General features: G+C 37.9%; 1 protein-coding gene across 3 annotated transcripts in view; it reads left to right on the top strand.

Moving 5' to 3' along the window:
* The first annotated feature begins 206 nt into the window (after positions 1-206).
* The window catches only part of SF3B1 (splicing factor 3b subunit 1), a 35,622-nt gene continuing 19,519 nt past the window's right edge, over positions 207-16,309 (top strand). Inside the window, exons 1-5 of one of the 3 annotated variants that reach the window (XM_045558805.1) lie at positions 207-311; positions 11,586-11,752; positions 13,281-13,385; positions 14,154-14,268; positions 16,109-16,188. In XM_045558805.1, the coding sequence (XP_045414761.1) occupies positions 284-311; positions 11,586-11,752; positions 13,281-13,385; positions 14,154-14,268; positions 16,109-16,188 (495 nt within the window). In that variant the 5' untranslated portion in view covers positions 207-283. Of the gene's footprint in view, positions 312-11,585; positions 11,753-13,280; positions 13,386-14,153; positions 14,269-14,506; positions 15,805-16,108; positions 16,189-16,309 lie in introns of those variants that run through there. The other 2 variants (XM_045558807.1, XM_045558806.1) reach the window with 2 other exon arrangements.

The raw sequence follows: 16,309 nt of genomic DNA on the forward strand, positions 1-16,309 counted from the left end.
AGGGCAAAGTAACTCACTTAAGGGAATTAACGGCCCACCTGGTTCTTCCCAATGTCCCCACGAAGGCCAGCTCAGGGACCCACCCTGGCTCCTCCCACGCCCACAATGCATCTCGCAGTTCCACCTAGGTGGCGGCTCTGTCACGTGTCACCCAAAGGCGCGCGCGCGCGCGCACCCGCTTTGCGCATGCGTAAAGGGCGCTCTAGCTATTTTTCTCCGTGCGGCGGCGACGAGCGGAAGTTCTTGGAAGCGCCAGTTCCGTCTGTGTGTTCGAGTGGACAAAATGGCGAAGATCGCCAAGACTCACGAAGGTAAGCGGTTTTTCCCTGTTAACTTGCCTTCTCCGCTGTCAGCCTGCTGAGACTGTAACTTGCTAGGTTTCTGCCGCTCCCTGTAGTTTCTTTCTGTAGGGGGCCGCGCCCACGCTTCAGGCCTAGGTCGTCTCCTCGGCGCCAGCAGCGCAGGCCACTGCCCCGCGTAATGGCGTCCTACTCGTACACCCCCGACAGGCGCTTTGTTCAGTGTTTGGGTGCTGCTACTTCAGAGTTGCTTCTGTTTTCTGACTAGAGGGCCTTGTTTAAGCGGCTTGCTAAGTGGAATTTCAGGGCCAGGGGTCGGGGAACCAGGCGTGAGAAGAAAGTCTTACTCGCCTCTCGGCACTGTCGTCCGCACAGTTTGTACATAAGAGACAGAAAAGCACTGGAATACGGCAGCCGCTTTTCTGGCAGTACTAAAACGAGTTTGCTTAAACCGAGGTCCGTTACTCCTAACTTTGGGTAATGGGTGTGTCTTCAGACGTCTGTTGCTTATTTTTGTTGCACGAAATGATTTGGGGGTAAAATCTGGTAGTTTTGTTGATGAACTCACAAGGGTGGGTTTACTGTTGTTTGTCGCACAGAAAGTCAGTTATTGAGACAATAATAATTGACTTTCTGTGCGACGAACAACATAAACCCACTCTTGTAAGGGGTTCTTTAACAGTTTTTTCTTCCCTTAATCACTGTTAGTATACTGTTAATGTTTTTCTTTGGAGATTATTGGAGGAGCATTTGGAAGACGGAAAGACACGTTACTTTCATTAATAGCCGAAGGTTTCGAGCTAATTGATAGTTTTATGGAATACAGAATATACGAAATTAGGAAAATGTTGGGAGTAGACTAGAGTTCATTAGGGAGCATCCAGAAATGACAGGAAGTGGGTTCACTTTTCAGAAAAGATGAGGCATGGGAAGTTGGAACTGCACTCCTTGATTTCTGACTTGGAATCTGAAATTTTCACTGAACACGAAGCCTCCGAGAGAGAGTGTCATATTTATTTCACACGTCCTTCCTAGGTGTGTGGCTCGGTATTTGTCTGTTAGAGGTAGCAGATTAAAGCCATCAAATAATTGAGTCTGATGGGAAAAACAAATATGTATATTGTCCTCATTCTCTGGTGGGAACAAGTGAATGTTTAAATAGAAGTATAAGCAACATATTCTGGGAACCTGGGTAACGGAATGGTTAGTTTGTGTTTAGGGTTATTTCACTTGAGGAAGTGACGTGCCCCTGGTCTAAAAGGATCAATGTGTTTTAAATTAGAGGAGGACATCTGAGCCTGAAAGAACATCTTGTAACTAGACAGTGAGTCGTGAAAATTGTATTTGAATAGTCTGCTATGGCAGGAAAAGAGGGTACAAAGAGAAAAATAGTGGATGAATTTGGAAGGGTTGGTTAGGACCGAAGTGTCGATAGCTTTGAATAGTTGGGCCACTATTCCGAAAGTCCAGTTTTTTACAACTTATAAAACGTGATAATGAATTGGCGATGGCTTTAATATTAGTATTATTTTAGATATTTACTATTTAAATGCTTTTTAAATGCAGAAGTGTTCTTAGGCCTTTATTCTTTTGTCATTAGACTATCTCAAAGGTACCTTTTGCAGAATAATTAGAAAATACAAAGTGTTGCTATTCTTTTTCATTCAAGGATAGATTATTCATTTGAGGGCATTGTGTAGCTTTTATATTTGTTTATTTTATTTATTTATTTATTTTTTGAGACAGGGTCTTGCTTTGTTGCCCAGGCTAGAGTACAGTGGCACAATCATACCTCACTGCAACCTCGAACTCGTGGGTTTAAGCAATCCTCCTGCCTCAGCCTCCCAAGTAGCTGGGTCTATAGGCGGGTACCACCACGCCTGGCTAATTTTTCTGTTTTTCGTATAGACAGGGTCTCGCTATGTTGCCTAGGCTGGCCTTGAACTCCTGGCCACAAGTGGTCCTGCCTCGCCTCCGAAAGTGTTGGGATTACAGGCATGAGCCACTGTGCCTGGTCTTATTGATATCTTTAAAGTACTCTTGGACAGGAAAATCAAAGTTTTGGTCTGCGTTTTTAGAAATTAAGCTAAGAGCTTTGGTTGGTTGCGACTGATTGGCCACAATTCTTATTTGAGATTATTCTGTCAGTGTTAATTAGGTGGTGCCATAAAGAAAATCCTGGGGCTGGGCGCGGTGGCTCACGCCTGTAATCCTAGCACTCTGGGAGGCCAAGGCGGGTGGATTGTTTGAGCTCAAGAGTTCGAGACCAGACTGAGCAAGAGCGAGACCCCCGTCTCTACTAAAAATAGAAATTATATGGACATCTAAAAATATATATAGAAAACTTAGCCAGGCATGGTGGTGCATGCCTGTAGTCCCAGCTACTCGGGAGGCTGAGGCAGAAGGATCACTTGAGTCCAGGAGTTTGAGGTTGCTGTGAGCTAGGCTGAGGCCACAGCACTCACTCTAGCCCGGGCAACAGAGCGAGACTCTGTCTCAAAAAAAAAAAAAAAAAAGAGCTTCACAGGAAAAGGACCCTTTAATTGACTTTTAGAGGATTGGATAGGCTTGGATACATCTGTTTGGCTGATTTAGGTGGGAAGCAGGATTTATTCATGTACTATTTGGGAACCCCCTGAACTGAGAAGAAGAAATGTTAGGTTATTATCAAATTATAAAAGGCTTTGAACACCATAGAAGGTTTGACTTTGGCTTCCCAATGACTACAGAACAAAGTGTCCTCCTTCCCCCAGGTGACAAGTTCTGTGTTTTAGGAAAGTCACTAGTTGCATTGTGAAGAATGACTTAGAAGGAGTCTGAGCAACCATTTATTAGGCTGTAGAAGTAGTTTAGAGAAAGATTTGAAATCTCACTGGAGCAACTTTTAAAAAGGTGTCATACTTGTTTAGTTTTTATTTGATAGATGTCTATTATCATCGTGTCACTTTTTTAAGAATTACATCTTCCTAAATAACGTTGCTGGTGAAGATATTTATAGTTTATTTTTAAAGTAATGGCTGCATCAGTAATTTGTACTTAAGCCTTGGGAGGTAAATGATATTGCTTCAGAGTGAGGTAGTTTATTGTCGTACCTTCTTACATGGGTCTTTTCATAGGCTATTACTTCCTATCATTGAGCCAAACTGACACCTATTTTTTTCTTGCTATCATATTCCTTTCAAATAAATATTCTGTTAGGATCAGTCCTCACATCCTCTTCAACCAACCAGATTATATTTACCCTGGTCAGTGTGGCTTATACTTTCTAGGACTGAAATATAAAAAGATCTGGAATTCAAATCAAATACAATCTTTTGGATCTTTCTACATGTTAAATTGTGTCAGGTGTATATAGTTAATGAATAAGCATAATCTTACCATCCAGTTCTTCAGATACCGCTTGACTTTGGTAAACAAGGAGGGAACACACATACACTTTTCTGTTTTGGAAGGGGAAAAGTGCATTAACCAGAAATACCATACATTGGCTTGTTTTGCCACTTTTCCCTTGAATTGGGTATTTTTTGGGCATTACAAAGCTGGAAAAGTTATTTTCCCTAATTCTTTGAAAAATGGCTGGAATAGGTATGGTTTTGTTATTCTGCATCTTGGTGAGGTTTTTGTTTTCTTGTGTTTAGAATAGTTACTGTTTTGGTTTTACAGACTTCTGGTGTGAAGGCTGCTAGTAAAAATAAAAGTGAAAAAGTTAAACCTGAAAGATATTGGAAGTTTTTTTTTTTAACATAGAATTACTCATTTAGGATTTGATTTATCTGTATTCTCTGTAGTGTTAAGTCAAATAATTTACATCAAAGTTAGTTTTCCTGTTGAGGTTTTGCTTAATGAAAAGGTTGAGAGTTGGTATGCAAAATATACTTTTTGTTTTTCTAGGATGTCTTATAGAAGTCTCATATTTGAGAACTACTTTGTCACCTGTTGTTTCTGGCTAGAGGAGAATAGATGTCACTTACGGACCAGACTAAAAGGTGTCAGTGAGAGATTAACATCTGAGGGCGGTATCTCTGTAACATGTAATAAACAGTGATTAGAACATTGGAAAATGAAGAATAAAGAAGCTTCGAGGGAGGAGGAAATGCTGCAAAGCCAGGCTTAGCAATACATGAGGCAGAGAAAGAAGAAAAGGTACAGGAGGGGAAACCAGTAGAGGGACAGAATTGGTGGGGAACAGTTAAATAGCTGTAGCAGATGTGACCTTTTGGTATCAGTGGTATGTGTTGTTTATCTCAAGAGTTTGATATTTGGGTCTTAGAGTACAAACAATAGGTTTGATATTCCTCATCTTTTAAAAGACTCCCAATTTTGCAGTAGTACCTTTTAATGTCAAACTCAATTTCCAGATAAAATAATTGTGTTTATGTCACAAAAAAGTTTGTAATTTTAACGTTTGTCACTTTTCTGATTATAAAAGCAACAGTAATTTTTAAGTAAATGAAAAAAGGAAGTCCATTTTTGAATGAATTGTGATTTCAAATGCGCTAGCTCACAAAATTGTTAACTCATTAATTAACACTGTTAATTAACGTCTATCTACTGTACCTTTTAGGGAAAGATTTGTTCTCTGATAGTTGAAAGTGTGCCAGGGATCAGAATCCCCCTCCAGAAAGAAAAATCATTTTGTGGGGATTTCAGTAGAATAACGACATTGTTTTTCTTTAGATCATTGGAGCAAATTTAGTTTTTAAATTGTGTTTTAAGGCCGGACGCGGTGGCTCATGCCTGTAATCCTAGCACTCTGGGAGGCCGAGGCGGGTGGATTGCTTGAGCTCAGGAGTTCGAGACCAGCCTGAGCAAGAGCGAGACCCCATCTCTACTAAAAATAGAAAGAAATTATCTGGCCAACTAAAATATATGTAGAAAAAAAAAAATTAGCCGGGCATGGTGGCACATGCCTGTAGTCCCAGCTACTCGGGAGGCTGAGGCAGTAGGATTGCTTAAACCCAGGAGTGTGAGGTTGCTGTGAGCTAGGCTGACGCCATGGCACTCACTCTAGCCAGGGCAACAAAGCGACACTCTGTCTCAAAAAAAAAAAAAAATTGTGTTTTAACATTTAGAAGATTTTTATGTTACCATTAATTAGCAAGACCAGTAAAGCCAGAAAAGAAAAAAGATTCAGAAGAGTTGGAACATTTAAGGTTTAAGAGCTAAAAAGGTAAAAGAGCTAAAAATATTCTATTAGTGTTTAATGGAGGACTCCTTTGCGGGGGGGCTTTTTTTTTTTAAGAGACAGGTTTATGTGTCTGCTACGCTGCCCAGGCTAAAGTGCAGTGGCTATTCACAGGCATGATCATGGTGCATGATGACAGCCTCCAACTCCTAGGTTCAAGAGATCCTCCTTCCTTAATCTCCCTAGTAAGTGGGACTATACGCATGTCCTACCATGCCCAGTGAACTTTTACTTTTTGTTGCATGGGGCCATATGCTTTAGTTTCGAGGGACTAGAAGAAGGAAGAACCAAGAATGAGAGAAAGGTGGAACCTAAAAAAAAAACTATGTTCTTGAAAACTGCAAACATATTAAAGTAGAATAGTGAAACGAATCCGCATGTGCTTATCACCTAGCTTCAGCAGTTATAAATTTAGGCCAATTTTGTTTAATTTGTACTCTGATCCCTACCGACCTTCCCATTATTTTGAAGCAAATCCTAGACATACCATTTTATCCATAAATATTTCAGTGTATTTCTAAAATATGAGGACTTTAAAAAGTAATATTATAACACCTGAAATTAAACTATATAGTCAATGTTCAGTTTTCCCCATTGTGCTACCAACATTTTTTTTTTCCAGTTTGAATCGGGCTCCAAATAAAGCCCATATGTTGTGATTGATTATCTCTTAAATATTTCTCAGTTTATAGGTTCCTCCTCCATTTCTCTTTCTTTTTCTTTACAATTCATTTGTCATGGCACCTTGTCCTGTAGTTTCCCAGTCTGGAGGAAACAGGTAAGGTGGCATTAAAAACACCCATGATTCTCTGTTAGATTCCCATCACTACTACTGCAGTCACGATGTCGGGCCCCACAAGCAAGGGAAGCAACAAGAAAATTTTTGACTAGGAATGTGCACAGTTCTGAAACCATACTTCAAGTTCTTGGGAATGACATCTAACAAAGGATTTGTGCATTCTAGTTCCCATCCCACCATAATTTTGGTGGCAATAAATATACAGTCTGTTTTCTAACAACCTTAACTGCTAAATACAAGTCAAATACACTTAACTAGTACTTTGATCTTTTGTCTAAGACTTAAAAAAAAGACAATCTTGCTCTGTCCCCTGGCTAGAGTGCGGTGGCATCATCCTAGCTCAGTGCAACCTCAAACTCCGGGGCTCAAGCCATCCTCCAGCCTCAGCCTCCCAAGTAGCTGGGACTACAAGTGTGCACCACCACACCCGGCCAATTTTTCTATTTTTGTTTTGTTTTTGTTTTTGTTTTTGTTTTTACAGAGACAGGGTTTTGGTCTTGCTCAGGCTGGTCTCAAAAAACCCGAGCTCAAGCAGTCCTCCCACCTGAGCCTCCTGAAGTGCTGGGATTACAGGTTTGAGCTACTAGACCCTGCCCTAAGACTTTTTTTTTTTTTTAACCACACTTAAGACTATGACAACGCAAGATTTGAAGGACTACCCATAATTTCAATTTTAGGATTCTAAATCTACTGTCAAGATAGGAAATCTCTATTTCCTTAAGATTTCATAATCAGTAGTTTATGAGTCCTACCATATATTTGCACCTACTGCGATTAGTAGGTTTTGCTGAAGATGGGGGCGGGGAATGGTTGGGCAGGGAACAGAAATGAGGTTTTCATCCACAAAAATCATGTGGTTTAATAATCCACATTAGATATTTCTACTCCTGTTACCCCTTTTTCTAATACCATATAACTAGAATTTTAATAATCTCACTTGTCCTAGCTTCTTTTTATCTTGTTCATTTAATTTCTCCCCTCCATTTCATCTCTCAAAATTCTTTTTTCTCTAGTATACAGAGTCCTTCTGCTTTCTGTTCTTAAACTTGCATAAGTAAACCCATCAAAAGGGCTTTCTGAGTTTCTTATAAAGTTAAACGTTTACTTTTAAGACCCAGCAATCCAGCCGGGCGCGGTGGCTCATGCCTGTACACCTAGCACTCTGGGAGGCTGGGGTGGGAGGATCACTTGAGCTCAGGAGTTCGAGACCAGCCTGAGCAAGAGTGAGACCCCATCTCTGGTAAAAATTGTAAAAATTAGCCGAGTGTGGTGGTGCACGCCTGTAGTCCCAGCTACTTAGAGGGGCTGAGGAAGGAGGATCACTTAAGCCCAGGAGTTTGAAGTTGCTGTGAGCTAGACTGATGCCATGGCACTCTAGCCTGGGTGTGACAGACTGAAACTCTTTCTCAAAAAAAGAACTAAATAAAAAGAAAAAAAAGAAGACCCAGCAATCCCATTTCTAGGTACAGGTATTTACCCAAGTGATATTAAAACCTGTGTTCACGGCCGGGAGCGGTGGCTCACGCCTGTAATCCTAGCCCTCTGGGAGGCCGAGGTGGGTGGATCACTCGAGGTCAGGAGTTCGAGACCAGCCTGAGTGAGACCCCGTCTCTACTAAAAATAGAAATAAATTATCTGGCCAACTAAAAACATATATAGCAAAAAAAAATTAGCCGGGCATGGTGGCACATGCCTGTAGTCCCAGCTACTCGGGAGGCTGAGGCAGTAGGATCGCTTAAGCCCAGGAGTGTGAGGTTGCTGTGAGCTAGGCTGACGCCACGGCACTCACTCTAGCCTGGGCAACAAAGTGAGACTCTGTCTCAAAAAAAAAAAAAAAAAACCTGTGTTCACACAAAAACCTGTACACAAATGTTTACAGCATCCTTATTTGTAATCACTACAAACTGCAAACAACTCTGATGCACGTCAACTAGAGAATAAACTGTAGTAAAATGGAATGCTACCTATTAATAAAAAGGCACAAACTATTAATACACACAGCAATGTGGAGATTGAAATATTTATGGGTTTGGATGGGTTAAAGAGTGCCAGCTCTTGGCAGTTGTATGTGTGGCCACTAAGAGGTCCTAGTCTCTTTTTTGCGCAATCACTACTAGCATAGTTCCATTTCTCTTTGTCTTCGCATCTGAATGTCTTGAACTAGGGAACCAAATTGGGAAGGGATTAGGCTGAAACAGAGGATTTGTTCATGTTGGCCATAATTGAAGTGGAGAGAGATTAGCATAAACATTTCTTTTTCTGCCTCCTCAAGTCTTTAATATTTTAGACTTCTCATTATTTATTTTGGTATGTTCTCTCTCATTTCTTTTTCATACTTGGCAACCAATTTTATGCATTGATCATTTATTGTCAGAAATGATGAATTTGCCCATTTTTAGTCAGTTTGTATTTAAGAAACTATAGGAATACCTACACACCAGTAGCTATAATTTAATGTTAGCTTTGAAAATATGGAGCTGGAGCCAACTTTTTTCTTTCCCAGGGATGTAAAATATTTATAAAATTTGAAGTTGTGGAATTTTACAAACCTTTGGGGCATTGATGGGGAAGAGAAAAATTTGAAAAATTACTTTTAATAATTTCTACAGATTACCTTTTTATTATGAAATATTTTAGCATCCAGAAAAGTATAGGACAAAATACAATGAACATTGCTCAGCTTTATCAGTTCTTAATAATCTGTCGTATTTGCTCTGCCCATTTTTTTAATTTTAGAAATGAAACCTCAGACACAAAATTACCTTGTTTATGAGTGTAATGATAAAAATGTTTGCTCATAAATATTTGAGGGCATTGTGTTTGGCACATAGTTTATTAACACATTGACTGCCACACTAGGAAAAAAGAAGTTTTTCTTGGGGCCATGATACTTTATTAAGAAAATAGACTACAAACTTTAAAAACAAAATTCTTTATAATTTAATGAAATGTTTGTTATTTTTTATTGTTTTCTGTGTGTGAGTTACATGCAACTTGAAAAATAGTTCATATTGGTCCCAAGGTAGAGATGTGTGTGTTACATATGCTTCATGAGGGTCCCCCTCCAAGACTGGCTGAGTTAAATACAACTCATGGCAGTTAATGTGTTAATAAATAATTGAGTAATTTGGTTTTTAATTATGTGAGTTTCATAACAAGCTGCTGAGATGTATGGAATTTGGTGTCTTATTTGTGGATAACATAATGTTTGTGTAAAAGTATTATAGTTTACAATATATTAACAAAACCTATTAGTTTTTTGGACTTTTTATTTGTAGTTTCAAGCAAAGAAAGAAAACAATGCCTGATTTGCATATAAATATTTAACTGTACAGCTTGTAGAAATTTAGTAATGAACTCCCTTCAGAATTAATTAACTACAAACAGCTGCCTAGCCTCAGAAGACCTTGGGCTAGGTAATTTTGATATTAAATTTTGGTTTAATAGTAATCCAGTCATGATTTACAGAGATTTTATACAAACTAATTCAGCATCTTATGAATCTTTGTAATTAGAAAACTCTGTTGCTAATTAGCAAATACATAAAATCAGTAGGTAAAATTCAGTACATGAAAGTAGTTCCTGAATAAATAACGTTATTCAAATGAGGGACTAGTTGCTGAAAACTTAGAATGAAAAACTTCTTCAGTAGGAACATAAGAATACTGTCTGTATCCAGTGAGGGGGATAAAAAGCATGTTGCACATTATGTGTAGTATAATGCAGATTTGTAAAACAGTACCCCTTTCCTGTTTTTTAATTGTCTGTGAGGTAAAGAAAAGTATAAAATGATGTTCTAAATGGAAAAGTTTGGTAGGGGTGGGATTAGAAATGAAGGGATGAAGGCCATGTCAAATAGTTTCCTGGGGCATTTGTTAATAATGTGGAATCTTGGGCTTTTTAAGTTGGAGGTTCTTTCTGAGTTAGTGTCTCTGAGACCTAGGATTCCACTGTTGTAACAGGTACACCGTGGTCGTCAGACCACACTAGTGTAAAGAAGAGATTGCAGACCGTTTGGCTGGCCTGATTCGCTCATTTGTTTCTTGCCTAAATCCTGATGGAAGTAGCATTTATAGTTCTTTAATTAAAAAAAAAAAACCCTAGTTTTGCACCTGAGCGTTTGTTTTTAAAGCTTCAAACATTTCAGAAAGTAAAAAATGGAAGAGTAAATCTCCACTCACCCTTTAGCCAGTTTTTCTAACTACTGAGGGTTCTCTTCTGGATTCCCTCAAGAATGAGAAAGTACCTGAAAAGGGGTGAGGAAGGGGGAACGTGGATTTAAACTTTTTTTTAAAATATAAAACTTTAAACCAAAACAACTGTAGAGATAATAGTAAAAAGTACCACGAGTGAGGATAATTCTGGCTACCTGGGCTACTGTAATGGTTTTGAGGGAAGAGATGAGGGAAAAAGTAGTATCTGGAGATGTTGGTGCTGTGGTGATATTATACACTGCAAGATTTAGCAAATTATGAGGCTGGGCACAGTGGCTCTCACGCCTGTAATCCTAGCACTTTGGGAGGCCGAGGTGGGAAGATCACTTGAACTCAGGAGTTCGAGACCAGCCTGAGCAAGAGCGAGATCTCATCTACTAAAATAGAAAAAAATTAGCCCGGCATGCTGGTGCACACCTGTAGTCCCAGCTACTCCGAAGGCTAAGGCAGAAGGATAGCTTGAGCCTAGGATTTTGAGGTTGCAGTTAGCTATAGGGATGCCACTGCACTCTAGTCTGGCAAACAGAGTGAGACTCAAGGAAAAAAGAAAGAAAAAAATTAGCAAACTGAGGTGGTAGGTTCAGCCTTAAATCCATTCCACCATTTTGAGTTCCTTACACCTGCTCTTGCCCCTTTCTTTTCTTATGGGAAAATGTGGCCCAGCTGTGCCTTAGACTAGATGAGGACATTATGTTTTCTGCTTTAAACCACTTGCATCTTGAGGAACTACAGAGGGTTTTCTCCCTTAGCTGAGGAGGGAGGTTGGGCAATTGCGTGATGCTATTTGAATCCTTATCTTTTCATCCATGCAGCTACTAAATAAGTGCCTGGTGTCAGAGCTTACGTCAGTTGCACAAAGGCAATGGACTGGCAAGAATTAAAACAGCTATTTGTTAGGCCACAATTATTTTAAATTTTCTGTATTTTTAAGAAAAATTTTTTTTACAATTCAGTTTATTTTCCCATAAATTTTCTGTATTTAAGAGAGTGTTTTGATGATGCCTAGCAGAGAAATGCATTGTGTTGAGTGCTCTTTGGAAAATGAAATTAAGAAAGTCTGTATTATCTTTTTTTTTTTTTTTTTACAGATATTGAAGCACAGATTCGAGAAATTCAAGGCAAGAAGGCAGCTCTTGATGAAGCTCAAGGAGTGGGCCTTGATTCAACAGGTTACTATGACCAGGAAATTTATGGTGGAAGTGACAGCAGATTTGCTGGATATGTGACATCAATTGCTGCAACTGAACTTGAAGATGTAAGTTACAAATTGTGTATAAGAGGCAAGCATTTTTCTCAGAGAGTGAGAAATGTAAAGGACTCTTTTGTTTGAGTCATCTGCTTTAATCTGGAGAGACATTTTTGGGATCTTTTAGGGGATAAAACTATTGAAGGTGTTTTTCCTCTCCAAGGTTCAGAAATCTCACTGGATGTGTTCAGTTCTGAATCTTTATGTTAAAGATATTAAAGACTAGTTTGTTTATCCAGCAAAGCACCTGCAGATCATTAACTGCTGTAAAGCGAACAGTTGTGAAGTTAATCCCTACTGTTACTTACTGGCTCTATCTAGAGTAGCTCATGTGAGAAGTGACTTGCTTGTAAATAGCCATCTGTCCTTGTGACTTGATTTCTGATTTGTATTTGATATTGTTTGTTTTTCTCCCCTTGGCATCTTAATGTGAATCGAATTTTTCTTGTCGCTGATATTTATGAACTTTTCATATTTATTTTAGTTACTATGGAGGGTGACTGAAATCTCTCACAGTGTTTTTTATGTATTCCACATGCTTATATTTTATCAGACCATCCCAAACATCCAAATTTGTTGGAATATTTATTTTTGTGTGATTCAGTTACATATGCAAACCTTATTTTACATATATAATCAAACTGGTTATTTTTATGAAATTCAAGTCATATGTTATAGTTGGCACTTTTTTTTTCTTTGGAGAAAAATTTAAAAGCCCAAAGGTGAACTTTGTACAAACCAATTATGGACTAGTTAGTGTACCGTATTTTGGGTTCTCATACTGTAATGGTAAAAGACAGCGATGGCTGTATATTCCAGAACCTTGGAGGTGAAATTGTCATTTCATTTTTAAATAAAATATGTGAGGTATTAAGACCTTGAGAATCACCCAGTGGTGTACTTTTTATACTCGAAAAGTAACAGTGTAACGTTGTTTTGTTTAAACATATTACTGGGAACAAATACATTTAAAATTAATTCCTTTTTACTTGTTTCTGTGACTATTACATCATGTTAAAAAAGCATGAGTGGGAAAACAGATATATGAAAGTTCTAAAATGAGCTGTTTACAGTTGCCAAATTTGTAAAACATTTCATCACATCTTCTGTAAGAAAAATGCTCAAGTTTTTCTAGTCCATACCTATTTTATTTCATTTGACTTCTGCAGAAAGCTTTCCTCGTTTAATAATTTTAAGAGTAAAGAGAACTAAATTTAAATTTCTAATAGCTTTTTTTTTCTTTCAAGAGATGGGGTCTCACTCTGTTGCCCAGGCTAGAGCACAGTGGCCTTATCGCAGCTCACTGTAGCTTCCAACTCCTGGGCTCAGGCGGTCCTCCTGCACACACTACCATGCCCTGCTTCTTTAATAGCTTTTTGAATGAACAAAACCTAATAGTGTTTACAAGTTCTGTGAACTAGGGCTTAGACATCACACTGTCAAAAAATCTTTTGATTTCATGTTGAGTCTTTGTGTATTCTTCTGATTTTAAGTTTTGACATTTTGCTTGTGCCTTTTTGGGGGGATATCATTGCAGGATGACGATGACTACTCATCATCTACAAGTTTGCTTGGTCAGAAGAAGCCAGGATATCATGCCCCTGTGGCATTGCTTAATGACATACCACAGTCAACAGAACAGGTGACTGTTTTTCTTTTATATACACCTTATACACATAGGTGAAGTTTTTAAAACCATCATTTGTTGAGCTGAAAAAAAGGTAAATGTCTGAGTTTCTTTCTATTGAAGCCCATAATTTTTTTTTTTTTTGAGACAGAGTCTCGCTTTGTTACCCTGGCTAGAGTGAGTGCTGTGGCGTCAGCCTAGCTCACAGCAACCTCAAACTCCTGGGCTTAAACGATCCTACTGCCTCAGCCTCCCGAGTAGCTGGGACTACAGGCATGTGCCACCATGCCCGGCTAATTTTTTTTTTTTTATATATATATATATGTTAGTTGGCCAGATAATTTTTTCTATTTTTAGTAGAGACGAGGTCTCGCTGTTGCTCAGGCTGGTCTCGAACTCCTGAGCTCAAGCAATCCACCCGCCTTGGCCTCCCAGAGTGCTAGGATTACAGGCGTGAGCCACCGCGCCCGGCCAAGCCCATAAATTTTAAAAGTTATTTCTTAGAATGTTTTGAGTAGAGTTGATTTGGGATATTAGAAATAATGCTTAGTTTATTTTGCACAGGTAATCATTTCTTGAAGCATTAAACTGTGGAAATGTTAACATGTATATTACCTCATTTTCATATGCCTTTTTCATTTTAACATCCACAAAATAATACAAAATATTTTATTAGTAGGCCTGTATTAAACATTTCTGTGTGTTTTATAATGTTCTGATTTTTTTATATTCTCCATTGTTATTTAATAAAGTGGATATTAAGTGAGACATACCTCTTTTCAGTATGATCCATTTGCTGAGCACCGACCTCCAAAGATTGCAGACCGGGAAGATGAATACAAAAAGCATAGGCGGACCATGATAATTTCCCCAGAGCGTCTTGATCCTTTTGCAGATGGTAATTCTTTTCCCACTTTTCTATAAGTATTCAAAAATTTATTTGTATTAAGTTGTCTTTAGCCCTTTGATTTTTTTTGGCATGCTTATGAATTTGCTTTTCTTTTTTAAAATCCCCCTTATATAGATTTGTATAGATTTGGTTGAAGTCACAGATGCCATATTCTTCATCTTTATAATGCAAGTTTTCTTTCCAGGTAGAAGGACAAGAAAATAATGAGCCAATGCCATAGAAACGCAAAGGGTTAAAGGTTTTTCTTTTACTTTTGTTTTGGGTACGCTTTCTATACTTTGAACAAATGTGTTTTTCTGCTCAAAATACTTTCAAATTATTGAAAGTTTTCATTCCAAATCTTAGATTTTTAGGATTGTTACTTTTGAGAAACTGTTTCTCACACTAGAGCTCCCCCCATATTGCTCTAAATATAGCTTAGTAAATGCACCTACTTTGCTCTAAGCATACTTAAAGTTAAAACAAAAGTATGTATACAAAGACTTTGATATTTTTAATAGTTGGAGTCTGTTTTGCTAATTTTAGTGTGCAAGTCAGCACAAGGGGCATAGTGAGCCTGATGGAAGCTTTCCTCAGGTGAGTGAGTTTCACAATCAAAATTAGGTGCCTGTTTCTTAAAATTAGATTCTGTTGCAGGTTTTTACATACTAGACTTTCAGCCTGCATGAATTAGTAGGGATATTCTTTTTTTACTTGCATAATTGTAATTGATTTAAACATGTATGTCAGAATTCACAGGCCCATACTAACTGTCCTTAATTTCTTTCCTACAGCAGTACTGCTATATGCCAGTCCTGTCTGCATTCTTAAGGGTGCAGTTCAACACATCCTCTCTAGATTATGGTGAAAAAGTATTCCAAAGGAAGTCTTATCAGAGCTAGTGTCAGAAAGAATGACACTACCAATTGGGCATGATCTTCAGCATAGGAATGTCTTAGAATTTTATTATTTTTTCCTAAATTGTGATGCTATACCACTTGTATAGCTAATTATCACATTTCTAAAGCATAGTGTGCCTCTGTGAATCTTGTTAAATACTGTTTGGGCTTCTTTAAGATAATTTGAAGTTTGAAAAGCAAACGCTGAAACTTTACTCAAGAGACTAACACATCTCTTTGTATACCACTTTTCTTCTGTGTTCATCATAATTGGTAGAAGTAATATATTTCAAGTAATATGTTTTGAGTTGTAATTTATACTTTCTAAGAAATAAAAATATGTTTTCTGGGTCAACAAAACTTTAAAAAAAAGCATGAAGCCCTTTTTAGTAACGTGACATCAGAATAAGAGTGTAGGTATATTTTTAAAAATCAAATTTTCTAAACTACAACTGTTTTAGAACACTGTATGAAGAACTTATCTAGTAATAGTTATCTGTAGTCAAGATTTTAACAGCTTGCGACAGGTAATGTTTTGAATATAAATATCTTTCCAAAGTGTTACTAATGGTAAAGAGATAATTTTCTAGGCTTCTATTCTGCTGCTTGAAGTCAGAACTGCTGATGGAGACAAAGGCACGAAAGTGTACGTATTCCGGATTAGCAACCCAGGAACCCATCACTTCTGAAGACTAAACTGTGCTGTCATTTTGTTTTTATATGCATAAAATATTTGTTTTAAACTGCTGTAGATATGTTTGTGTTCAAACAGGTTAAATTGATCAGCAAACTCAATAAAAAGTAAGATGTATAATTATTAAAGTTTTCCATCAAAAAATAAATTAAATGATTATGGAATAACATAATGTTAGAGCAGGGCAGTTAAATCAGTTGAACCTAATTATCATTTATTTATTGTACTCTTGTCCTGTTGCTGTTCTTTTCTGCAGGAGGGAAGACCCCTGATCCTAAAATGAATGCTAGGACTTACATGGATGTAATGCGCGAACAGCATTTGACTAAAGAAGAAGTATGTGTACCTCCTTCTTATTTTAATGGTTGTGAAAGAATGTAGAGAGAGTTGAAATTGAGTGGCTATTTTTTGTTTTTTTGGGTTTTTTTTTGCTATTTGCTGCACAAGTAATATTTTA

The sequence above is a fragment of the Lemur catta genome, chromosome 8 (genome assembly GCF_020740605.2).
Source record: "Lemur catta isolate mLemCat1 chromosome 8, mLemCat1.pri, whole genome shotgun sequence".
In the NCBI taxonomy this organism is placed as follows: domain Eukaryota; kingdom Metazoa; phylum Chordata; class Mammalia; order Primates; family Lemuridae; genus Lemur; species Lemur catta.